The 26879-nt window shown below is 34.4% G+C and overlaps 1 protein-coding gene across 7 annotated transcripts in view; it reads right to left on the reverse strand.

The window, feature by feature from the left end:
- Nucleotides 1-26879, reverse strand: part of ZNF644 (zinc finger protein 644) — a 115761-nt gene that overhangs the window by 58401 nt on the left and 30481 nt on the right. For all 7 annotated transcript variants that reach the window (XM_079924687.1, XM_079924691.1, XM_079924690.1 and 4 more), the window contains one exon: nt 21425-21485. In XM_079924687.1, coding sequence (XP_079780813.1) covers nt 21425-21468 — 44 coding nt within the window. In that variant the 5' untranslated portion in view covers nt 21469-21485. The remainder of the gene's footprint in view (nt 1-21424; nt 21486-26879) is intronic.

The raw sequence follows: 26879 nt of genomic DNA on the forward strand, positions 1-26879 counted from the left end.
AAAGTGCTAACAAAAGATCAAGATGAAAAACAAACTAATTACATGGGACTGAGTGAACTGATGAGGATAATTATAATGTTTTCGACTTTCTGTTTGAATAAAGAAAAATCCCACAAGGACTCAGAAGCAAAAAATATACAAATCAATTTTCACTGCAAAGTAAAGGAGCTGTTACAGTGGAGGATTAATGGACTAAATGTCAATATTATGACATAGTATGAGTGTGTTTCGTGTTTGGTAATCGCAATCATTGTTGCTTTTGTTGTGGTCAAAAAAAAAATGGCCCAACATCTTGAAAAACACAACCAACCACAACTCACTAAATATGAAATTAATTTTTAATACCCCAATAACTCTTAAGGGCATTGAATTTAAATTGTAAAACTCCCCAAAAAGAAATCTCTAGGCCAAGATGGTTTCACTGGAGAATTACAAATTGGAAAATCATTTAAAATAACATGAGCATATCAATTGAAAACCCACCACTCATTCATGATAAAAACTCTCAACAAGTGGAATAAAGGTAAACTACTTCAACTTGGAAAAGAGCATCTAAAAACACCTATTGCTAACATTATATTTAATGGTACAAAGACTGAATGCTTTCCTCCTAAAATAAAATCTTCTAAAGGCAAGAATGTCCAGCCTCACCACACTAATCCACAATAATTAAATTGAAAAATTCACTAGTGGGCTTCAAAAGTAGATTTGAGCAAGCAGAAGAAACAATTACTGAATGTGAAAATCAGTCAAATGAAATTATGCAGTCTGAGGAGTAGAAAAAACAATAAAGAGAAATGAACAGAGGTTAAGAGACCTGTGGACACCACCAAGTGTACCAACACATTTATAATGACAAAGAAGTAGAGGAGTGAAGAGGTAGAAAGAATATTTCAAAAATTAATGGCCATAAACATCCAAAACCTGAAAAGGAATGAATCTAATCAAACAAGGAACACAACAAACTCCAAGTAGGATAAAGAGAAAGAGATCCGGACTAAGTCACATTAATATAAAATTGTCAAAATTCAAAGACAAAGAATGAATAATAAAAGCAGCAATGGAGAAGCAAGTGATCGTAGATAAGAGGTCCTTATTAAAAGGTACTTTCTCATCAGAAACTATGGAGGCCAGAAAGCACTGACACGATATTTATAAAGTGCTGAAAGAAAACACCTGTGAACCAAGAATTCTATACCTAGCAAAATTATACTTTAAAAATGAAAGAGGAATTAAGACAATTCCAGATAAAGAAAAGCTGAGAAAGTTTATCATTGGTAGACCTGCCCTACAAGAAATGTTAAAGGGAGTCCTTCAGACTGCAATGCAAGGATACTTTATGGCAACTCAAAGTCATAAAAAGAAAGAATTATGAAAGGCAACTCCGCAGGTAAACATAAAAGCCAGTATTAATATATAAAGATGTAACATGGGACCGTAACAACAAAACAGAGGACCAATGGAACGGACTAGAAACAGAGTTTTTACACTATTGAAACAAAGTTAGTATTAATTTAAACTAGATTATTATAAGTATATGATATTAATTGTAATTGTCAAGGTAAATACAAGAAAATAACTGAAAAATACACATAAAAGGAAATGAGAAGTCAAAATGATACACAACAAAAAGATAAACACAAAAGAAAGCAGTAATGGATAGAACAACAACATAGATTATCAATAAGGAAATAGAGAACAACATTATAGACCAGTAGGTCCTAACAGACATACACAGAATAATCTACCCAAGAACAACAAACATATTCTTCTCAAGTGCACATGGAACATGCCCCAGGATAGACCACATGTTAGGCTATAAAACAAATCATAACAAATTCAAAAAGATGCAAATGACACAAATACCTTTTCTGATGAAATGGAATCAAACTAGAAATCAACAACACAAAGAAAACTGGAAAATCCACAAATCTGTGGAAATTAAACAACACATTCCTAAACAGCCAATGAGTCAAGAAAAAAGGAAAAAGGGAAATTAAAAAATACCTTAAGACAAATGAAAGCAGTACTAAAAGGTAAGTATACAGATTTAAGTACTTCCATTAAAAAAAAGATCTTAAATCAACAACCTAATTTTACACCTCTAGAAATTAGAAAAGAAAAACAGTAGCAGAAGAAAATTAATAAAGATTAGAGCAAAGATAAGTGAAACAGAGAACAGAAAAACAAGGGGAAAAAAAAGGATTGACTTTTTGAAGGGATCAGCAAAATTCACAAGTCCTTAGCTAGATTAACTAAGGAATAAAAGAAGACCCAAATAACTAAATAAGAAATGAAAGGGGACTTAAAATACCACAGAAATAAAGAGGATTATAAGAGAATGCCAGGATCAACTGTACACCAAAAAACTGGATAACCAAAAAGAGATAAATTCCTAAAAACAATCAACCTCTGAAAATGGAATCATAAAGCAATAAAAAATTTAAACAGATCCATAACTAGTAAGGAGATTAAAGCAGTAATCAAAACAAGATAGAAAAGATAGATAGAAAAGCCCAGGACAGCATGGCTTCACTGGGAAGTTCTACCAAATGTTTATAGGAGAATTAACACCAATTATCTTGAAACTCTCCCCCAAAATTGAAAAGGAAGCCAGCATTACCCTGATACCTAAGCCAGACAAAGACACAAAAAAACTACAGTTCAATATCCCTGATGAATACTGATGTTAAAATCCTCAACAAAATACTAGCAAACTGACTGCAACAGCACATTAAAAGAATTATTATACAACCAAGTGAGATTTACTCCTGAAACACAAAGATGGTTCAACATGTAAAAATCAATCAATGTAATTGATAAACTAAATTATCAATGTACTATGATGTAATACACTACATTAACAGAACAGACAAAAACATGATCATCTCGATTGATGCAGAAAAAAACATCAGACAAAACTTGATACCATGTAGAAGGAAACTACCTCAACATAATAAAGTCCATTTCTGAAAAGCATACAGATAATATCATGGTAATGTGAAAGACTGAAAGCTTTTCCTCTAAGATTAGGAACAAGACAAAGCCGTATGCTCTTGCTACTTCTATTCAACATAGTACTGGAAGACTCAGCAAGAGGTATTAAACAAGAAGAAGAAATAAAAGACATTCAAATTGGAAAGGAAACCAAAATATTGTCTCTATTCACAGACAACATAATCTTATGTAAAAAACCTGAAATATACTACAAAAAACTTTCAAAACTAATAAGCAAATTCAGCAATGTTATAAGATATAAAATCATCACACAAAAATCAGGTGTGCTTCTCTACGCTAACAATGAACAATCTGAAAAAAAAGTAAGAAGACAATCTCATTTATGATAGCATCAAAAAGAGTAAAATACTTAGGAATAAACTTAACCAACGAGATGAAAGACTTGTACAATGAAAACTACAAATACTGCTGAAAGGAATGAAAGAGAACAATAAACTGAAAGATATCCAGTGTTCATGGATTGGGAGACTTATTTAAGATATCCAAACTATCCAAAGCAATCAACAGATTCAATTCGATCACCATCAAATTCCCAGTAGCATTTAATTTTTTGCAGAAGTAGATAAATTCATCCTAAAATTTATATTAAATTTCAAGAGACCCCAAATAGCCAAAGTAATTCTGAAAAAGAAGAACCAAGTTGCAGGTCTCATACTTCCTGATTTCAAAATATATCACAAAGCTGCAGTAAATAAAATATTCTGGTACTGGCATAAAAACAGACAAATAGACCAAAGGAATAGAAGAGAGAGTCCAGAAATACACCCATATATATGGTCAAATGATCTTCAATAAGGATGCCAAGACCACTCACTGGAGAATGGATAGTATCTTCAACAACTAGTGCTGGGAAAACTGGATAAACACAAACAAAATGATGAAGTTGGACTCATCTCATACCATATACAAAATTAACTCAGAATGGATCAAAGACCTAAATGTAAGACCTAAATCTATAAAACTCCTAGAAGAAAACATAGCGGAAAAGCTTCATGTATTGGACTTGGCAATGATTTCTTGGATATGACACCAGAAGCAGAGAAAACAAAAGCAAAAACAGGCAAATGGAAGTACATCAAACTTAAAAACTTCTGTGCATGAAAGGATACAATCAACAGAAAAAAAAAAAGGGCAATCGCCAGAAAGGGAGAAAATACTAGCAAGTTTTATATCTGATAAAGAGTTAATATCTAGAATATATAAAGAACTCATATAACTCAATAGCAACAAAAAACAAACAACCCAATTACAAAACTGGACAAAAGACTTGAATAAACATTTCTCCAAACATGATCTACAAATAGCCAACAAGTATATGAAGATGCTCAACGTCACTAATTATCAGAGAAATGCGAATCAAAATCATAATGAGGTATCACCTCGTATCTAGTAGGATGGTTCTATCAAAATAACATATGTTGATGAAGATGTGGACAAAATGGAAACGGTGTGCACTGTTGGGATTATAAAGTGGTGCAAACACAGTATGGAGGTTCCTCAAAAACTGAAAAATATAACTATCATATGATCCAGCAATCCCACTTCTAGGTATATATCCAGAAGAAATTTTAAAAGAGCCTTGAAGAGATATTTGTGCACCCATGTTCATAACAGCACTATTCACAATAGCCAAGACATGGAAGCAACCCAAATGTCAGTTGACAAATGAATGCATAAAGGAAATGCGGTATGTACACCGAATGGAATATCATATAGCCTTAAAAAGGAAGAAAATGTTGTCACATGCTACAACATGGATGAACGTTAAGGACATTATGCTAAGTGAAATAAGCTAGTCTCAAAAGACAAATATTGGTGATTCTACTTGTATGAGGTATCTAAAGTAGTCAAATTCATAGAAACAGAAAGTAGAATATAGTTACCAGGGACCGAAAGGAGGGGAAAAAAAGGGAGTTGTTGTTCAATGGGTATAGAGTTGCAGATTTCCGAGATGAAAAAGTTCTGGATTTGTTTCATAACAATGTGAATACACTTAATACTCTGGAACTGTACACTTAAAAATGGTTAAGATGGTAAATTTTATGTTATATAGGGTTTTTTTAAACTACAATTTTTAAAAGGGCAGTAATAGAGGAAATAAGGAATAAAAGTTATAAGATATGTATACAAAAAACAGCAAAATAGCAAAAGTCCTCACTTATTAGTAAGTACTCTAAACAAAACTCACCAACGATAAGGTAGCAATTGGCATGATTTAAAAAAATGATCCAACTATATCTGTTCACAAGACTCACACTTAATGAAATACACAGGATGGAAAGTGAAAGGATGGAAAAAGATATTCCATGCAAGTATCAACAAAACAAGAGCCACAGTTGCAATACTAATATCAGACAAAACAGAATTCAAAACAAAAACTGTTACAAAAAACAAAGGACATTATATATTGATGAAAGGGTTAATTCATTATGAAAATCAACAAGTATAAACATATATGTGCCTAACAATCAAGACCTAAAATATATGAAGAAAAACTGACAGAAATGAAAAAAGACAGTTCTACAATAATAGGTGCTGGATACATCAATACCCCAGTTTCCTAATTATGGATAGAAAAATCCAACAGAAGATCAATAAAGAAATAAATGGCTTCGACAACAATATAAGTCAGCTAGACCTGACAGATATATACAAAACATTCCACTCAAAAAGAGTAGAATACATATCTTCTCAAGTGTACATGGAACACTTTCTAAGACAGACCATATATTAGTCCATAAAATAAGTCATGTATTAAAAAGAGAGAGCTCATACAAAGTATCTTTTTCGACTACATGGAGTAAAACTGGAAGTTAGTAATAGAAGGAAACCTAAAAAATTCACAAACATGTGGAAATAAAAAACACCTTCTTAAACAAGCAATGGACCAGAGAAGATCTCATGAGGGAATAAGAAAATACTTTGAGATAAATGAAAATGAAAACACAATGTATTGAAACTTATGGGATGCAGTAAAAGCAGTATTCAGGGGAAAATTTATAACTATAAAAGCCTACATTAAAAAAGGTACATGTCATACCAATAACCTAACTTTACACATCAAAGAACAACAACAACAACAAAACTAAACTGCAAACTAGCAAAATGATAGAAATAATAATGATTAGAGTGAAAATAAACAAAATAGAGATCTGAAAAATAACAGAATCAGTGAAACCAAAAATTGGTTCTTTGATCAATAAAACGGAAAAAGCTTTAGCTAGACTGACCAAGAAAAAAAAAAAAGAAAACTCAAGTTACTAAAATTAGAAATGCAAGAGGGACACTACTACCAACCTTATGGAAGTAAGAGGGGTATAAGAGTATACTACAATCAATTGTATACTAACAAGTTAATAACCTAGGTGAGATGGACAAATTCCTAGAAACACATGAACTACCAAAAATAACTCAAGAAGAAACAGAAAATCTGAAAAGACCTATAACAAGTAAAGAGATCGATTCAGTAATCAAAAATCTCCCTAAAAGAAAAAGCCCAAGACCAGATGGTTTCACTAGTGAACGGTTCCAATCATTTCAAGCGGAATTAATAATCAATCCTTCTCAAATTCTACCAAAAATAGAAGAGGAAACACTTTCCAACAACTCTATAAGGCCAGCATTAAACTGATTTCAAAGACATCATGAGAAAAGAAAACTAGTGACCAAGATTCCCTATTAATATGGATGCAAAGATCCTAAACAAAATACTGGCAAAATAAATCCATAACCTACTAAAATGATTATGTATCATGACCATTTGAGATTTATCCCAGAATTCAATGGTAGTTTAATATAAGAAAATCAACCAATGTAACATACCACATTAACAGATTGAAAAACAAAAACCAATAGAGCATCTCAATAAAAGCACAAAAAGCATCTGACAAAATTATACACACTTTCATAACAAAAACACTTAATAAAGTATGAATATAAGGGAAGTTCCTCAACCTGATAAAGACTATCTATGAAAAACCCACAGCCAACATCACACTTTATAGTGAAAGACTGAAAACTTTCCCACTAAGATCAGGAACAAGACAAGGAAGTCTGTTCTTCCCACTTCTATTCAACATTGTATAACAGGTTGTAGTTAGGGCAAACATGAAAGAAAAAGGAATAAAAGGCATCCAGATCGGAAAGAAATAAACTATCTCTACTTGCAGCCTACATGATCTTATATAAAGAAAACCCTAAATAATACACACACACACACAAAACCTCTTAGAGCTAATAAACAAGTTCAGAAAAAACTGCAGTTAAAAAAAAAAACAAAACTGCAATATACAACATGAATATAGAAAAATCAGCTGCAATGAAAAATCTGAAAATGAAATTTTTAAATTCCATTTACAATAGCTTCAAAAAGAATAAAATACTTGAGAAAAATTTAAATAAAAAGGCAAATTAATACACAAAAAACTAAAAAACATAGTTAAAGGAAATTAAAGAAGACGTAAATAAATGAAAACACATCCTGTATCCTGTGTTCATGGTCTGGAAGACTTTATATTGTTAAGATGGCAATACTACCACCTAAAAGCCATCTACAGATTCATCAATATTCCAACAGTGTTTTTGTCAGAAATAGAAATGCTGATCCTGGGGCTTCCCTGGTGGCGCAGTGGTTGAGAGTCTGCCTGCCGATGCGGGGGACACGGTTCGTGCCCCGGTCCGAGAAGATCCCACATGCCGCGGAGCGGCTGGGTCTGTGAGCCATGGCCGCTGAGCTTGCGCGTCCGCAGCCTGTGCTCCGCAACGGGAGAGGCCACAACAATGAGAGGCCCGCATACTGCAAAAAAAAAAAAAAAAAAGAAAAAAAAAGAAATGCTGATCCTAAAGTTCATATGAATTTGCAAGGGATCCCAAATAGCCAGTACAACAATCTTAAAAAAGAAGAACAAAGAGGACTCAATCTCCGAAATCAAATCTTACTACATAGCTACAGTAATAAATGTGGTACTGACATAAGGATATACCAATGGAATAGAATTGAAAGTACAGAAATAAATCCATTCATCAATAGCCAACTGATTTTCAATAAGGGCACTAAGACCACTGAATGGGAAAAGTCTTGTCTCTTCAACAAATGATGCTGGAATAACTGGATATCCACATCCAAAGGAATAAAGTTGGACTCCTACCTCATACCATATGCAAAAATTAATTCAAAATAGATCAAAGACCTAAATATAAGAGCTAAAATTATAAAACTCTTAGAAGAAAGCATAGGAATAAGTCTTCGTGACCTTGGATTTCACAATGGATTCCTAGATATGACAAAAGCAACAAAAAACAAAACAATAAATTGGACTTCATCAAAATTGAAAACTTTTGTGCATCAAAGCACATTAAGAAATGAAGACACTCTACAGAGTGGGAGAAAATATTTGCAAATTATTTTTCTGATAAGGGTCTAGTCTCCAGAATATAAAAAGAATCCCTACAACTCAACAACAAAAAGATGAACAATCCAATTTTTTAAATGGGCAAAGGACTTAAATAGACATTTCTCCAAAGACAATCTATAAACGGTCAAGAAGCACATGAAAAGATGATCAACCTCATTAGTCATTTAAGAAATGCAAACCAAAACCACCATAAGACACCACTTCATACCCACTAGGATGCCTATAACCCAAAAATTGAAAAATAATAAGTGTTAGCAAGGATACAGAGTAATAGGAATCTTTGTACATTCCTCGTGGGAATATAAAATGGTGTCATCACCATGGAAAAGTGTGGCGGTTCCTCAAGAAGTTAAAACACAGAATTATCACATGACCCATTAATTCCACTTCTACGTATATATAGAAAAGAATTAAAAACAGATATTCAAACAAAGGTAAACAAATGTGCACAGCAGCACTATTTACAATAGCCTAAAAGTGTAAGCAACCCAAATGCCCATCCACAGACCAGACAAATGGATAAAGAAATTAGCATAGTCATACAATAGAATGTTTCTCAGGCATAAACAGGAATAAAGTACTCATCTGCTACAAAGTGGATGAGCCTAAAAAACATTATGTGAAATAAACATGACACAAAAGGTTACATACTGTATGATCTTATTTACATGAAATATATAGAATAGGGAAAATCACAGAGATAGAAAGCAGATTCATGGTTGCCAGGGGCTGGGAGGAGGGAGGAATGAATAGTGACTGCTTAATGGGTACAGGATCTCCTCCTTGGGAGTGTCGAAGTATCTTGGAACTAGTTAGAGGTCATGGTTGCACAATATTGCAAATTCACTAAAAGGTCACTGAATTTTATACTTTAAAATTAATGTATTTTAGGTGAATTTTCCCTCAAAGGAAAAAAAGCAATTGCATTTCTATATACTAACAATGAACATACAGAATCTGAAATTAAAATCACAACATCACTAACAATCAATCCAAATAAAATGAAACACTCAGGTACAAACTTAACAAAACATGTAAAATATCTGTATGTTGAAATTACAAGTGCTGATGAGAAAAATCAACCTAAATAAATGGAAGATAGATTGAAGACTCAATATAGTAAAGATTTCAATTTCATTCTTCCCAAATCAATCTATAGGTTTAATGCAAATCCTATCAAATCCCAGGAAAGATTTTGGTAGATACATGTAAGCTTATTTTAAACTTTATATGAAAAGATACAGGCCTTAGAATAGCTAAAACAATCTGTAAGAATAAAGTGGGATGAATCATTCTACCCTAAATTAAGGCCTACTATACAGCTACAGTAGTCAAAACAGCATGCTATTGGATAGACATATAGATCAAAGGAACAGAACTGAGAACCCAGAAATAGATCCACACCAGTATGCCCAACTGATTTTCGACAAAGATCCAAAAACAGGTCAACAGAGGAAAGGTAGCCTTTGCAACAAAATGGTCCTAGAGCAATTAGATGCTCATAGGCAAAGAAAAGAAAAACCTCGAATTAAGTCTTACAACTTGTAAAAAATTAATTTAGAATGGATCACTATGAACTTGGATGTAAAATGCAAGTCTATAAAACTTTTAGAAAACAAAACAAAACAAAAAACATCTTCGGAATCTAGGGTAAAGAGTTCTTAGACTTGACACCAAATGCACAATTCAAAAAGAAAAAATTGATGGGCCTCTCAAAATTTAAAACTTCTACTCTGCAAAGGACCGTGTTAAGAAGATAACACAAGCCACAGAACAGGAGAAAGCATTTACAAGCCCCGTATCTGACAAAGGACTAGTGGGTAGAGTATATAACTCTCAAGACTCAATATAAAAAAAACAAAAAAACCCAATAAGAAAATGGGTGAAAGACATGAACGGATATTTTGCCTAAGAGAATATAAAAATGCAAATGAGCACAGGAAAAGATGTTGAGCATCATTAGCCATTAGGGAAATGCAAATTAAAAGCACACTGAGGGCTTCCCTGGTGGCGCAGTGGTTGAGAGTCCTCCTGCTGATGCAGGGGACACAGGTTCGTGCCCCAGTCCAGAAAGATCCCACATGCCGCAGAGTGGCTGGGCCCGGGAGCCATGGCCGCTGAGCCTGAGCGTCCGGAGCCTGTGCTCCGCAACGGGAGAGGCCACAACAGTGAGAGGCCCGCGTACCGTAAAAATAAATAAAATAAATTAAAAAATAAATTTAAAAAAAAGCACACTGAGATATCACTATGCACCTTTCAAAATGGCTAAAAAAAAAAAAAGTGACATCTACCACCTAATGTTGGCAAAGATGTGGAGAAACTGGATCATTTATACACTGCTGGAAAACAATTTGGCCATTTCTGATAAAACTAAACATGCAACTAGCATGCAACCTAGCAATTGCACTCTTGGGCATTTATTCTACAGAAATGAAAACTGATGTTTACATACAAACCTATACACAAATGTTCATATTAGCTTTATTCATAATATCCCCAAACTGGAATCGACCCAGACGTCCTTCAATAGGTGAATAAACTGTGGTACACTGACACTGTGGAATACTACTCAGAATAAAAAGGAATGAACGAATCGATGTACACAGTAGCTTGTATGAATCTTGAGGGAATTGTGCCGATTGAAAAAGGCCAATACCAAAAGATTATATACTGTATGATTCCATTTGTACAACATTCTTGGGATGACAAAATTATAAAAATGGCAAACAGATTACTAGTTACAAGGGATTAGGGGACCAGGGGAAGGGAAGCAAGTTGGCTATAAAAAGGCATCCCTCGGGGTTCTTGTGAGGGCAGTGTTCCATAACTTGACTATATCAAAGTCAGTATCCTGGGTATGATATTGTATTGCGGTTTTTGCAAGATGTTACCATTAGGTAAAGGGTACAGGGATCTCTGTATTATTTCTTTTAACTACATGTGAAACTACAGTTACATCAAAATTAAATTGCCCTCTTCAAAAATGCCAAGATCATTAAAGAGAAATAAAAGATGATATAAAGGACATTACTGAAACAACTGGTAAAGTTTTAACATGAGCTATGGATTAGATAGGACAATAATACTGCACCAATGGTACATTTCCTGACAAGAGTCCTTATTTTTAGGAAATAGATACCGAAGTATTCACAGATAAGTGGACATGATGTCTGCAAATTCGTCTCAAATAGTTCAGGAGAAAAATGACAACAAATAAATACGTGTATAGATACAGATAAAGAAAACACAAATAAAGCAAATGTCGCAAAATGTTAACTGGTGAATCTGGATATGAGTACAGAGGAGCACTTTATACTATCTAGTAACTTTTCTAAGTGTGAAAGTGTATCAACATTAACGTTTTTAAAATTATCAATGAAAAAAATAAAATAAAATTACCAATGAGAGTAGTTGGGCAACAATACTGTATTATTGCTCCAAAATAATACCTTCTCCTGAGGGTGAAGGAGAAATAAGTGAGAGTCTAAATGAGATAAGACTACATATTTGATTACACCTTTTTACGCATGGTTTCTTTTCTTCATAGCAAAATTATTCCACAGCTCTTATGAGAGGCAGTATAAAAAGCCTTTAAGAGCACAAACTCTGAAGCTAGACTACCTGATTCAATTCTCAGCCCTTCCACTGCTAAGTCAATTAACTCATTGTATCCCAGTTTCTTTACCTGAAAACTGAGGATTGAGTTGATATTTTATAAAGTACTTATAACAATGCCTGGTATATAGTAAGCACTATATAATGTTAAATAAAAGAAATCTGGGCTTATCATGGTTTTGGTTTTAATCAATCAGATTTTAAAAATCTGCTTGTTTGTCAACTGTGGAGACAGTAAACACTCTATAAACTTTTGTTTATGAAATAAATCTAAGGTTATCATAGTTTAAGTTTTAATCAGTCAGTTAAAAAATATAAGAGCCTATCATCTGCCAAGGGTACTGTAGGAGATGTTATTATTTAGTATCTTATTTATTATCTTGTCATGCTTTTAACTCATTGAATCAATAGGTTATTCAGTTTACAATCATCACAGATACACAGAGAAAGTAACTTCCTAGGGACTTTGTCCTCAAGACAGAGCCAAGATTTAAGTTGAACTTTCTTGGATGAGTTAAATTTCAAGGGTACAGATGAACTGAGGATGAGAGTGGTGATATGAGTAACTGTGAAAGTGTCAGGATTTTCCAAGAACAATGATAATCAATTAGGCTACAGCAAAATGTTTATTTAAAAAAATAGTAGGAGATGAAACATTAAAATTGACTGGAACATGAATTTGAAAGCTCTTGAATGTAAGATCTAAAAATTAAAATTTGGGGCTTCCCTGGTGGTGCAGTGGTTGAGAGTCCGCCTGCCGATGCAGGGGACGTGGGTTTGTGCCCCGGTCCAGGAAGATCCCACATGCCGCAGAGCGGCTGGGGCCGTGAGCCATGGCCGCTAAGCCTGCGCATCTGGAGCCTGTGCTCCACAACACGAGAGGCCACAGCAGTTAGGGGCCCGCGTACCGCCAAAAAAGATAAATGAATAAAAATTAACATTTATCCTTAAGGAGTTGTTAAATGGTTTTTTTTTTTTTGAGCAAATAATGTAATTAGGGTAACTTCCTAAAAACTGAATCAAATGATCTTACAGAAATAAAATGAAGTGAGCAAAGACATAGCATTCTCAGATGAATACAATAGAGAGGATAAACAAAACAGCAATGGGAATGGAAAGGAAAGATACACATTACACTGACAAGGTAAAAGCAAAAAGACCTAGTAACTGACCGAATCTTTAAGACAGAAAGTAAGCAGTGTAAATATTCAGAGGGATTTTGGTCTCAATGACAAGAGAATGGGGCGCTAGCAAGAACAGGTTTTGAGAGTAAAGGTGACTAATTCAGTTTAAATATGGTAATGTTAGAATACACAAATGAAAGTATCCAAACTGATTGTGATTTTAGTAGAAGACATGTTTCAATAATGTCATTAAAAATATTTCTGATTAGGGCTTCCCTGGTGGCACAGTGGTTAAGAATCCACCTGCCAATGGAAGGGACATGGGTTCAAGCCCTGGTCCGGGAAAATCCCACATGCCGTGGAGCAACTAAAGCCCGTATGCCACAGTAACTGAGCCTGCACTCTAGAACCCGCAAGCCACAACTACTGAGCCTGGGCGTCACAACTACTGAAGCCTAAGCGCCTAGAGCCCGTGCTCCACAACAAGAGAAGCCACCGCAGTGAGAAGTCCGCGTACTGCAACGAAGAGTGGCCCCTGCTCGCCACAACTAGAGAAAGCCCGTGCACGGCAACGAAGACCCAACACAGCCAAAAATAAATAAATAAAATAAATAAATTTAGTAAAAAAAAAATTTCTGATTAGAAAGTGAAATATGTTTGTTGGAATGGAAGGAAGGCAGTATAAATATGAATGGTTACAGGGTAATTTAAGGGGGGAAATATTACTCAAGTAAAAGAATAATCTTTTAAGTTGGAAGAACTAACTTGTCTGCCACGCCTGTCATTTGACTAAAAATAAAATTTGATTAGATATTAAACGTTATATGTAAACATTGACTGATTATTCAAGAAATGCTTATTGAGTTTCTCTGTGCCAAGAACAGCTCTAGATGGTGCTATACAATGGTGAACAAAGTAGGCGAAGTCCTACTGTCACATATACCTTTTTTCCTAATGATTTGCTGAATCACAATTAACCTAAAGACTTCATGACCAGGACCTTCCCTAGTGGTCCACTGGTAAAGAATCTGCCTACCAATGCAGGGAACACGGGTTTGATCCCTGGTGGGGGAACTAAGATCCCACATGCCGCGGGGCAACTAAGCCCGCCACACCACAACTACTGAGCTCGCATGCCTCAATGAGAGAGCCTGCGTGCCACAAACTACAGAGCCCACGCACTCTGGAGCCCGCACACCACAACTAGAGAGAGAAAACCTACATACCACAACTAGAGAGAAGCCAGCGCGCCACAACAAAGAGCCCATGTGCGCTGCAATGACAGATCCCGCATGCCTCAACAAAGCTGCTGCGTGCCACAACTAAGACCACACGCAGCCAAAAGAAAGAAAATAAATAAATAAATATTCAAAAAAAAAAAAGACTTCATGACCATTTTAACCTAAACTTTGTTACACAGGCAGGAAAATATCTAAATTATCAAATATCAGAGTTCATATTTAGCTAATATGTATTAGACACTATTAATGGAAATCCAAGATTTAACACATTTAATATATCCTTAGGCTATTCAAGTATCTTTGGTAAGACTACTGCCATCAATAGTATGATTAATTGTTCATTAATGGTATTAAATCTTGTTTAATTAAGAGTAAGCAGAGACTAGAATCTAATAAAAACAGCAGCTCATAAATTTATACGGAGCAACTCATTTTCAACAATCTTTAGGTCAACTGAATAGCTCATATATAAAGATGCTTTGTAATATCTTGCAGAGAGAGACAAAACAAAAAATAAATTTGTGAGATATTATGAAGATTTAATGCTCATGACTCTCAGATCTCTTTAAGTTACAGGTCTCCTGCATCTAACTGCCACCTGACATTTCCACTCAGATGTCTTGAGCTACTTCAAGCTCAATATAGCTAAAATTTAGCTCTTGTTCTCTATAAACCTGTTTCTTCTCCACCGTTCCTATCTGTGAATATCGCACGACTGCCAGGCCAGAAACATGGATATCATCCTCAACTCCTTCCTTACTCTCCTACCACCAATTCCTTTACACTTCATCACCAAAGCTGATCTATTTTCTTGTCTAAATCTCTCTCAAATCCAACTACAGCTTTTCCAGTACAACCACTCTAAAGTCAGGCCAGCAGCCTCCCCCTACAAATGGGTCAACCTGATTCCAATCTAGCTTCTCCACTAATTTGTTCTCCATTTTAATTCTCCACATTTCTAAAACCCTGATCTGATCACATCACGTCCTCACACTTAAACTCCTTGAATGGCGTCTCATTACTCTGTTAATCCAACTTCCTTAAAGTGACTTATAAGACCCTCAATAAAAGAGCTCAAGCCTTACTCTGTCTTATCTCTTGACACTAGCCACTCCTCTCAGCCTTACTGCACGTAGAACACTACACTCAAGATATACCATATTTCTTTCAGTTCCACCAATCTTCCCTTTCTCTTACCTCTCATCCTTTCCACGTGCCACTTCCTCTACTAACAACAGTCTTTCCCCAACTTTTTATCTTGACAAATCACCAAAAGTTCCTCCAAGTTTTAGTTTAAGTGTCACTTCTTCTGGGAGGCCTTTCCATATTTCCATTTAGTCATTCAATAAATCTTTATCATTTAATAAACATACTGTCCTAAGTGCTTATATATCAATAAATAAAACAGACATGGTCTTTGTAATCCAGGACACAGACTATCACAACATTAATCACATTTGATTGTAATTGCATATTTAGTCATCTTTCCTCCTCAGACTAGTAACTAGTATCAAGTATGAGCCAAAACCAATTTAACTATAGCAACCAGTGCATAAAACACTGAATGAATCAACAAAACATTAAACAGATATTTACCATCGCGTGACAGGTCCACAGTCCTCAGCCTAGCTAGAAGACTCTAAAAGGTTTCAAATGTCTGCTTTAATGGTCATCTCAAAAGAACAGTAGATCAGAGGTCAGAAGACAGGTTCTAATTCCATCTTTGCAACTACCTACCTGACCTCAAGCCAGTTGTTTTTCTTTTCTTATTATGAACCTCATACCCTTAAAAGTAATATTATAATATTTAAATTAATGATCAGTATGGAGCCTTTTACAGTATAATTTATTTCTTGGTGGGTTCAAAATCAGACTTGGTAAAAAAAAGTTTGAAAAATCCAAACAAGGAAGTAGTTCAAGCAATGAATTCCTAGGCTGTAGTAAATTGTAAACTTGAGTACACTTAAGAAAATATCAGTAACTCTGACAATATGGACATCCAGTTAAATGAAACTGTTTTACAAAATAATTTCTGGAAACTAAAATAAGAGCTTCAGTTTATACCCTCTCTGTCCATATTTTCCCAAGGTCATCCTACAATCAAAATTCTATTCTTTCCTTCAGGGTACAATTCAAATATCACCTCTTCTATAAAGCCTTTCTCATTATCTTCCTTCAAAATTCCCTCCTTAGTCCCACTATACTCCCCTATACATACCAGTCAGTATTCTGTTCATGACATAATTAATTATACAGAACTGAGATTCTAATTACCAGTGCATACTTAACATATAGCATAGTGCCTAGAACGTTAGGTTTCAATAAAGGCTTACTGAATGCCTTGTTTTATTTAGCACCTTTATTTACAGTTTAGACCTACTATAGAAGACTAAACTACAGCAATTCCAAAATTGTTTGGTCTGACAGGACAGTTTTATGGTTTACTGTTTACATATTTGAATGACGTTTGCCACATTTTTTTTTTTACTGCTGAAGGCAGCAAAAAAATGATGACAAACAAGGAAAGTTTTCAAATGCTTGAGTTCCAACAGACAACAGATTTTGGCAGCATGCTATTAATCTAGACTTAATTTACCTAATACTTAGTAATGGCTTTTATTTTCTTTCTACAGACTATGATAACATTAGTTTGTAGCAAACTATAAAGAAATTCATCATAAGAAAATAGTTATCCTAAATAAATAGCTTTATGAAGGGAACAAAGAAGACAAACAATCTGGTTATTCAATATTAAGTAACTGAAGGCAGTACATAAAACATGAAGGTATGTTAATTGATGGATTTAACAATAAAAAAAATCGTTTGCAAATTATATGTTCTCAATGGATTAAGCTATGATGAAGGTGATATTTCAAGCCTTTGAGAATCTCACAAAGAAATGCACAGTCAAATAAATACCACTTTTCAATGATCAGACTAGCAAAGATTAAAACACTGGTTAATATTTAGCAGGGTCTGGGAAAACAAATATTCTCAAAAACTGCTAATAGAATATTAAGTGGTACAATCTCATTTGCAGTATATATATCAGAAATTAAAGTGTACACATCCATTGACCCAGTAATCCATTGCTACAAGTTATCCTATAGACATTCTCACACAATCACAATGATATAGTTAAGAATATTTACTGCAGCACTGCTCTAGCAGCAAAAAAAACCCCTGAGATTTACCCAAGTGTTTATTAAGAAGGAAACAGTTATATTACATGTAATGCATATACGAAAAAAATGTCCAAGACATATTGGAAAACAGTGACAAAACAAGGCAGAATACATACCAGCCATTTTGGACAACTTATGGGGAGTACAGGGCTGAGCGAGAGGAGAGTTTTACTTCTTATTTTAAATATTTCTGTACTGTCTGCTTATACATATAAGCATATGTGGCTTTTATATAAAAAGATAAAGCTTTGAAAATACTAAATGTTACTTGGCAATATATTTGGAAAAGGCTGAATGTACATTGTGCAATCTTATCTAGAATTAGAAACAAACAATTTCATTAATTAAAACGTTTTCTTTTTCACAGTACAACAAAGGGAAGCACATCTACAGTACTACTAAAGAATGGAAGCACGGAAAGGTTAATTTGGAAATTAATGAAATTAAACTAATATAAGACATTCATAAAGAACTTTAAATCCCTGGATTCAGGAATTCTGAAAAATAAAAAAGCTTAGCAGCATCTGACTGTGTTAAATATTGAAGTACAAAATGAAGAGGAAGTGTCTGAAACCGAGGTATACCTGTCAGCCTCTGAGAAGAAAAACTAATCTAAAATCTCTTAGAGACACATAAGTCAAGCAATCTCAAGGGTAAACTTCTCTCAATACTCAAATTTTATCAACAAGAGAACTAAACACACTTTACATCCAGGATGAGATAAAAGAAATAACCAAGGTTCTACATTTGATAAGAATCTGTGTCTAAGAAAAGTCCTTGCAGGGAGACAGAAGGAACAGCATGAGATGGGGTCAGTGCCCAACTCTGTGTTCAAGCTTTATGGTAGAAGCTGCAGAGAGGGAAAGCAACAAATTGATCCCAGTAGGGAAGAATCTCTCCTTGCTTTGGACTTGCTAGAAGGCAATAAAGCTTCAGGCATAAAAACCACCCAGGTGACTACGATAGCCAACCCAACTAGCCCAATTCCAAACCTCAAAGAAGAAAACTAGCACAAAATGCTTTAAAATTTTTTTAAGGTTTCATTTCTTAAGAAAGCATATTGTTTATATAAATTACAGATCTATAATGATAAAACATAATCTTTAAAAATACTTCTCAGCAAACAGCAAGCTTCCTAAGCTATAGGAATCAAAAATGTTACGATTCCAGACTATGATTCAATTTTTTCCTCCACTCCAACAGTTTTTTACCCCCAGGAAAATGAGGAAAAGTTTTCTTCACTTCTTAAAGATGTGACCAGTCTTCTTAATCTTCTACTTGTATTAGTCTAACACATCTTTTAAAATCTTTAAATGAAAGAAATAACTAGTAGGAACTCACAAAGAGAATACTTCTAGTAGCAAATACTCCAATTTCCATAGCATGGATTAATGCCTTTATTTGGAAAGAGTAATCAAAATCAACGACACTCAATCTTCCTTAAGGTCTGGACTAAGAACATTATTAGCCATTTTATTCCAACTGGACTGAAAGAAGACTAGGAGGATATTTTATTTCCCTTTCCAAAATGCCTATAATGTTACTTTTGGATTGCCTTCATTGGCTCCTTCCTATAGTCCAACAGCAACTGAAGTGCCAATGCTCTCATCCCATTCCAGCCAGTACTCTGAACCCCTAGTGTTAGAGAGAGAATTCTGTTGGCTGTTCTATGTTTAACAAATCATTAAGTATACACAGTACTCTGGCACTGTGCTACTAAGATAAATAAGACATGGATGGTATCTACCTTCAAAGAGCTCACAGTCTAGTAAGGAAAACAGACTACTGCAGTATGGCCAAGTCTGGCTCAAAGGACAAGATGATGCTTGAGATGGACTTTTTCAGGAGATTAGCTGACAACCAGGAGAAAATATATTAGCAGCTGGGGAGGCAAGGGGGTAGGAAAGAGTGACAACATATACACAGAACTAAAACTAACACTATGAACATCATATTTGGTTTATTCAGATAATTCTAGGCATTCTGGAATAGCTGCAGTGAGATCATTATATACCATGTTATGAGTTTACATTTTATTGTGCAGGTGATGGGGGACAATGAAGGAGACAACTAGATGAAGGAAAGCAGTGTAGAAAGTTGGCAAGTGAGGTCAGAGTCATGGAGAATACAATAAACAAAATTATGTTCATACAATGGAATATTACTCAGCAATAAAAAATAATAAACTACTGGTACTCATAACAACATGGAGGAAACTCAGAAACATTATGTTGAATGAAAAAAGCCAGATACAAAAGAGTACATATTATATAACTCTATGTACATAAAGTTCAAGAACAGGTAAAACTAAGCTATGCTGACAGAATTCAGAAAGATGCTTACCTTGGGGGAAAGGCTATTGGATTGGAAAGGAAAGGGCACGAGGAACTTTCTGGGACAATGACAGTGTTCTACATCTTAAATTACATTGGTGGTTATACATGTGAACATATACATAAAAACTCATTCAGCTCTATACTTTAAATTTTGTACATTTTACCATACATAACTTAATAAAAATGTAAATTATACCTTAACCAAAAAAGAAAAGTGATATATAATTGTGCTGGAATAAAATCAGAATAAGTTAAACCAGTGTCACCCCATGAGCAATATCTAACTTGTAAGACATCAGAACAAACCTTCTAATAGACACCATACTCAACTAGCAAACAAAAATCACTAGAAGACTTTAAGTACAAAAATCTAGCTTCTTCTCCCCTTCAGAAAGATATACAGGCAAGTGTTCCTTATAATAAATGCTGTGAAAATAAAGTTTCTAAAGAAAAAGAAATAGCTCACTATTAACCAAAAAAAAAATTTTCTAGACAGCAGTACCTGCCTTATAGGAGGTACCATAAAGATTAATAAGGCGTGAGAAGCACTTAATACAATAAGTATTCTCCACACTACCACTACTATTATTACTACATAATACCAATAAAATGGAAACTTTCCTTCAAATTATGCCTAAACCACTAATTGAGAATACACTATTTAACTGCACATTATTCAACTACAGCACTTCTCATCCTAGGCTTTTTTTTTTTTAACCATTGAGATCAGCAAGTTCTTGACAGCTGAAACATCTAGTTAGATTTAGAAAGACCCAACTTAACTGCAATGTAATCAAAGTATTCTTTTTTAATCTGTTTATATCCTGAAGCCATGTTCACTTACCAACAGATAGTAAATGCACCTTTTTAACATTTCAAAAACGTATATTATTAAAAAAGCAATCTTTCACATATCAGACCAAAAGTATATGATCACAATTCAATTTTCTGAAGTCAACAGTCTTAAAAAATGAAAATAAATCAGAATGCTAAATTAGAAAAGTCATTCAGTAGAGATACAAAAAATATTAAAACAATCATTTATAACTCTGAACATTATATTAACATAAAGAAGTCATAATTTGGCAAACTGTAGAAGTGCTTTCTTTGTTAATGGAAATAAGAAAGTAAAACTTACAAAAGCAAAGACTACTCAAGTACTATAACCCACTAAGAAGGGAACACTGAAGTAACCTAGCAAATCTCTTACTGAACTGGTTTCCGAGTGGCTAAACCAAACATCAACTTGATTTCTGAACATGTTTAATAGTCACTGGAAACTGCATACTTTAGTTTCACAATTTGACAGCTGTATTTTCATTTCCATCAAATCAACTGGACCAAGTGCATCAAAAAGTTGGTTCTTTGTATTTCAAAATTTAATTTAAAAACTCATTGATTTTGGATTTGGAGGCACACTTTTTAAACATAAATTTTTTGTATTATTCCTACTTTGATATGTAATATTTAACAAAGTTGTCTTCTACTTACCTTGATTTTGTCTTATTAACATCTCGTTGCAAGAACAATCTCATTCGAAATTAAATCAAACCTGAAAGAATACATGTAAAGGCAATCATTTAGTTTTTTTCCTTCGGGTATGAATAAATACATCTATGATACACTATTCTTTTAAATTAAAAACTATAAATTGAGTTATTACAGTAATCTTCAGGAAACTATTGCTAAGTACCATTTTTTGAGGAACAATCATCTATTCAAATGAGAAACAAACTTTTTAGTTCTCTTGTTTTCATTAATATTAATAGTATGGCAATAGCATAATTAAAATTATTACTTGTTAATAAAACACACACTTCTATCTATATCAATGTTTATCTAATATTATTACATACATACCAAAAAATACACCAAAAAGTTGAAGAAAAAAAAAAAAACATGAGATGGCATAAAATTGTATGTTAATAGCCATAATAATGGCTAACACTGATTAAATACTTACTAAATGCCAGGAAAGATTATTCTAGAGAATAGTGTATATTGATACTCTCCTGCTTCCTCAATTTAGCCTTCAATCTAGTATAAGGTGACCTCCACCCCAACACTCCACTGAAAATTTACTTGTCAAAAATCTACCCACCCCTAATTTTATCACACTTCACAAATGATGAAACTCAATATATCTTACCCGGAACTCTACACATCACCTTTCCCCCATTCCTAAAACCAGGTTGTTACTCTTCTGAATTTTTATTCTCAAAAAATGGCACCACCATATCTACTACTATTCTCACCTAGATTACTGTAACTGTTCTATTTCTAGACTCACTATCCTCTCAAATTCATCCTTCCCCAAACTACGTAAGTAATCATTTTGCAATGGCTACCCTGAAGACATCACATCTATGCCTCAAGGCCTTCAACAGTACTCATCAATGACCTAAGCTTCATCTATTTATCCCCAATCTTTACTCTCCCCTTCATTCCACGTTTCTACTATACTAAACCCCTTCAACTCCCAGAAGAGCCCATATGCTCTCTCAGCTTTCCTGCCTTTTCACATGGTGAACTATACCTACTTTCTATCTCTCCTTAACCTTGCTAACACCTTTCTACTAGTTTTTCGATATTTAGCTCAGTCACCCTGGCAGATCCTTCTTTAACTTCTTCAACTATGTAAAGCTGTGTTTCTCAATTGTGATAGCAACTAGTGATAGCTCTATATCAATTCTGTTTACCTGTGTGTTTTCTGAGCTACAATGTGGACACACTGAGGAAAAGAATTCATTTATCTCACTTCAGCACTTTCACTGGATAGCACATAATAAAAGCCTAACAATGTAGGCAGAATGAAAGATTACAAATTTTGTATTGTATCCCCAAATGTACACAGGGATACAGAAGATAAAGTAAAATTCAGGCTAATGAGTTTATCCACATTTTCAAGGACTAGAGAAAAAATTCATATCACTTCTGGATCCCAGTAACATTACTTTATAAAATGACTACATCTAAGTAAAATACAACTGACAAAAGTTAGCCCAGGGCAAACTTTTATTGAGTAAATGAATTAATTTCACTGATTATCAGTACCAAGAATTGGTACAAAATGTTTGTATCTCTACAGAAAACAAAGTTTGTGGACAATAAATCCTAGACTAATTTTAGTATTAGCATTAAGCAGAAAAACTTTGGAGAGGATAGGGAATATGGTTTTAATACTGATAATGTCAATAATCTAGAAAAGTATTTCTCAAACTTCAGGGTGCATTGGAATGACCCAGAGGGCTTGTTATGCAGAGATGGCTAGGCCCTACCTTCAGAGTTCCTGATTTGGCAGGTCTAAGACTGAAGCCTGATCATTTGTATTTCTAAGTTCCTAAAGTGATGCTGATGCTGACACTTCTGGGACCACCCACTGAGAACACAGGCCTAGAATTTTTTGCATAATGTCTAGAAGAGATGAGAATATTCTGCCACCCACTGCCACCAGCCTTTACCCACCCAGAACTAGATACTGAGACCTATTACAAACTATAAATCAAAGTGGGAACATCAGAAGTCTACTATGAGTTGCTCAGTATGATAGGCTAAAAAATGGTCCTACAAAAGATATCCACATCCTACTCCCTCGAACCTGTAAATTTTACTTTATATGGCAAAAGAAAAAAAAGTGTCTTTACAGATGTGATTAAGTGAAAGATTTTGAGATGGAGAGATTATCCTGGATCATCTGGATGGGCCCTAAATACAATCACATGTATCCTTATAAAGAAGGGGACATGGAGACACCTGACTATACACAGCGAAGGTAAAGACAGAGCAGAAAGAGATTTGAAAACACTGGCCTTAAAGACTGCAGCCAAAGCCAGGAATGCCAGCAGCTACCAGAATTGAGACAAGGCAAGGAACAGATTCTCCTATAGAGTCTGGAGAGAGATCATCACTGCTGACACCTTGATTTCTGCCCAGTGATAGACTTCAGACTTCTGGCTTCCAGAACTGTGATAGAATTAAGTTTCTATTATTTTAAGCAACCTAGTTTTTGATAATTTGTGAGAGCAGCCTAGGAAACTAATATATTAATGATGATGGCAGGTTTTCTGGGAGATAAATTAGAAGCACTACATAAAAGATGCTATGGACTGAACTGTGTCCCCATAAAATTCCCATGTTGAAGCTCTAACTCCCAATGTAACTGTATTTGGAGATAGGGCCTGTAAGGAGGTAATTAAGGTTAAATAGGGTCATAAGGGTAGGGCCCTAATCCAATATGACTGGTGTCCTTATAAGAAGAGACAGAGACACCAGGGATGCAGGCTCAGAGGAAAGGCCGTGAGAAAACAGCCATCTGCAAGGAGACAGGAATCAGTGGAAACCAAACCTAACTCTCGAATCTTGGACTTCTAGCCTCCAGACCTGTGCGACATTAAATTTCTGTTGTTTAAGCCACCTCGTCTGTGTTTTTTTATTATAGCAGCCCTAGCCGACTAATACAAAAGGAGGTACATGTTTGCACAACAAAGTGAATGTACATAATGCCACTGAGCTATACACTTTAAAATGTTTAAAATGTTAAATTTCATTATATGTACATTTATCACAATAAATAAAACAAGAGTATACACAAATACTACACACAATAACTAACTTTGACTTTCGTTGTTTAATTTTTTTATCTTGTTCTGCTCACAGTTATATTTCAAAGTCTGGGGGGAAAAACCCACTTTTAATTGTATCTGTTCCCCAAAGAGACAAACCAGGCCATTTTAAACACTATATTTTTTTAAAAGGTGGATTTTATAAGGAAGTTTGATAGAAAGTTCCTTTTCAATCCATACCTTAAAAGTGTAATATAATTAGGATATTCTTTAGGTGAATACTGGAAGGGGGATACAGAAAAGAGAAAACACTTAAAGTAACTGATATAACTGGTTTTACCTCAAAAGGTACATTTTAAGAGAAAACTGAAAACTAAAATGTCAAATATATCTTCCCCAAAACCCATAATCCCAGTCTAATCATGAGAAAAACATCAGACAAATTCCAGTAGAGGAAAATCCTACGATATGCCTAACTAATACTCCTCAAAACTGTCAAGTCATCAAAAACAAAACCTTAAAGAGCCTAAAGAGAAATGACAACTAAATGTAATGCAGTATCCTAGATGGGATCCTGGAAGAGAAAAAGAACATCAGGTAAAAACTAAGGAAATCTGAATAAACTATGTTCTTTAGTTAATAACAATGTAACAATATTGGTTTATTAACTGTAACAATTGTACCAGACTAAAGTAAGTTGTTAATAATAGAGAAAACAAAGTGTGCATGGGGGAAGAAGGACAGTGTGGGAAGTCTTTGTATTATTCTTTTCAAATTTTCTATAAATCTAAAATTTCTAAAAAGTAATATTGGTACTTCCCTGGTGGTACAGTGGTTAAGAATCCGCCTGCCAGTGCAGGGGATGCAGGTTCGAGCCCTTGTCTGGGAAGATCCCACATGCTGCAGAGTAACTAAGCCCATGTGCCACAACTACTGAAGCCCAAACACCTAGAGCCCGTGCTCCGCAACAAGAGAAGCCACTGCAGTGAGAAGTCCGTGCACTGCAATGAAGAGTAGCCCCTGCTCGCTGCAACTACAGAAAGCCTGTGCACAGCAACAAAGACCCAACGCAGCCAAAAATAAATAAATAAACAAATAAATTTATTTTAAAAAATAAATAAAAAGTAATGTCTTCATTTTTCAAGTATTTTAAGTATATTGAAAAGGCATGAACATATTTTAGAAAATTAAACACTGACAAATTAGAAAAGTCTTCAGAATTAAACCCTGAAGTAAACATAACACATCAAAAATATGTATAAGGTAGGCCACAAAAACAAGTCTTAACCAAATTTAAGACTGAAATCATGCAAACTATCTTCTCTCACCGCAATGAAATGAAACTAGAACTCAAAAGCAAAAGGAAAACAGGAAGATCCACAAATACAAGAACTAAACAACTAACTCTTAAACAACCAATGGGTCAAAGAAGAAATCTCAAGAGAATTTAGACAATATTGGGAGACAAATAAATATGAAAACACAACATGTCAAAACTAATGGGATTCAGTGACAGCAGTACTAAGAGGGAAGTTTATATGCTTACGTTAAAAAAGGAAGATCTTAAATCATCAACTTAACTTTATACTTAAATAAGAACAAGCTAAACCAAAAGTTAGCAAAAGGAAGGAAATAATAAAGAATAACGCAGAGATAAAATAAAGAACAGAAATAGGGGGGAAAAATCAACAAAACCAAGAGTTTGTTTTTTAAAAGATCAACAAAATTGCCAAATTCTTAGCTAGACTAAGAAAATAAGAGAGAAGATTCAAATAAAATTACAAATGAAAGAGGGGACATTACAACAAATGCCAAAAGGATTATAAAACATTACTATGAACAATTAGCTGCCAACAAATTGGACAACCTAGAAGAAACAGATAAATTCCTAGAAACACATGACCATGATGACTGAATCAGGAAGCACTAAAATATCTGATCGGACCTGAAACTAGGTAAGGAGATTGAAGCAGTAATCAAAACCCTCTCAATGAAAAAAAGAAGAACCAGATGACTCCACTGGATAATTCTACCAAACATTTAAAGAAGAATTCTCCTCAAACTCTTCTAAAGAACTGAAGATAAAAGAACATGCACAAACTCATTCTCATTCAGGGTAATGAGGTCAGCATTACCCTGATACCAAAGCCAAAGACACAACAAGAAAAGAAAACTACAGACAAATATCCCTGATGAATATCAGCAAATATCCTCAACAAAATACCAGCAAACTGAATTCATTAGCACATCAAAAGAATGATACTCACCATGACCAAACTGGATTTATTCCTGGAATGCAAGGATGGTTCAACAAATAAAAATCAATTGATGCAATACATCATATTAACAGAAGGAAGGATAGAAACCACGTGACCACCTCAATT

Source organism: Stenella coeruleoalba (genome assembly GCF_951394435.1).
Source record: "Stenella coeruleoalba genome assembly, chromosome: 1".
NCBI lineage: Eukaryota > Metazoa > Chordata > Mammalia > Artiodactyla > Delphinidae > Stenella > Stenella coeruleoalba.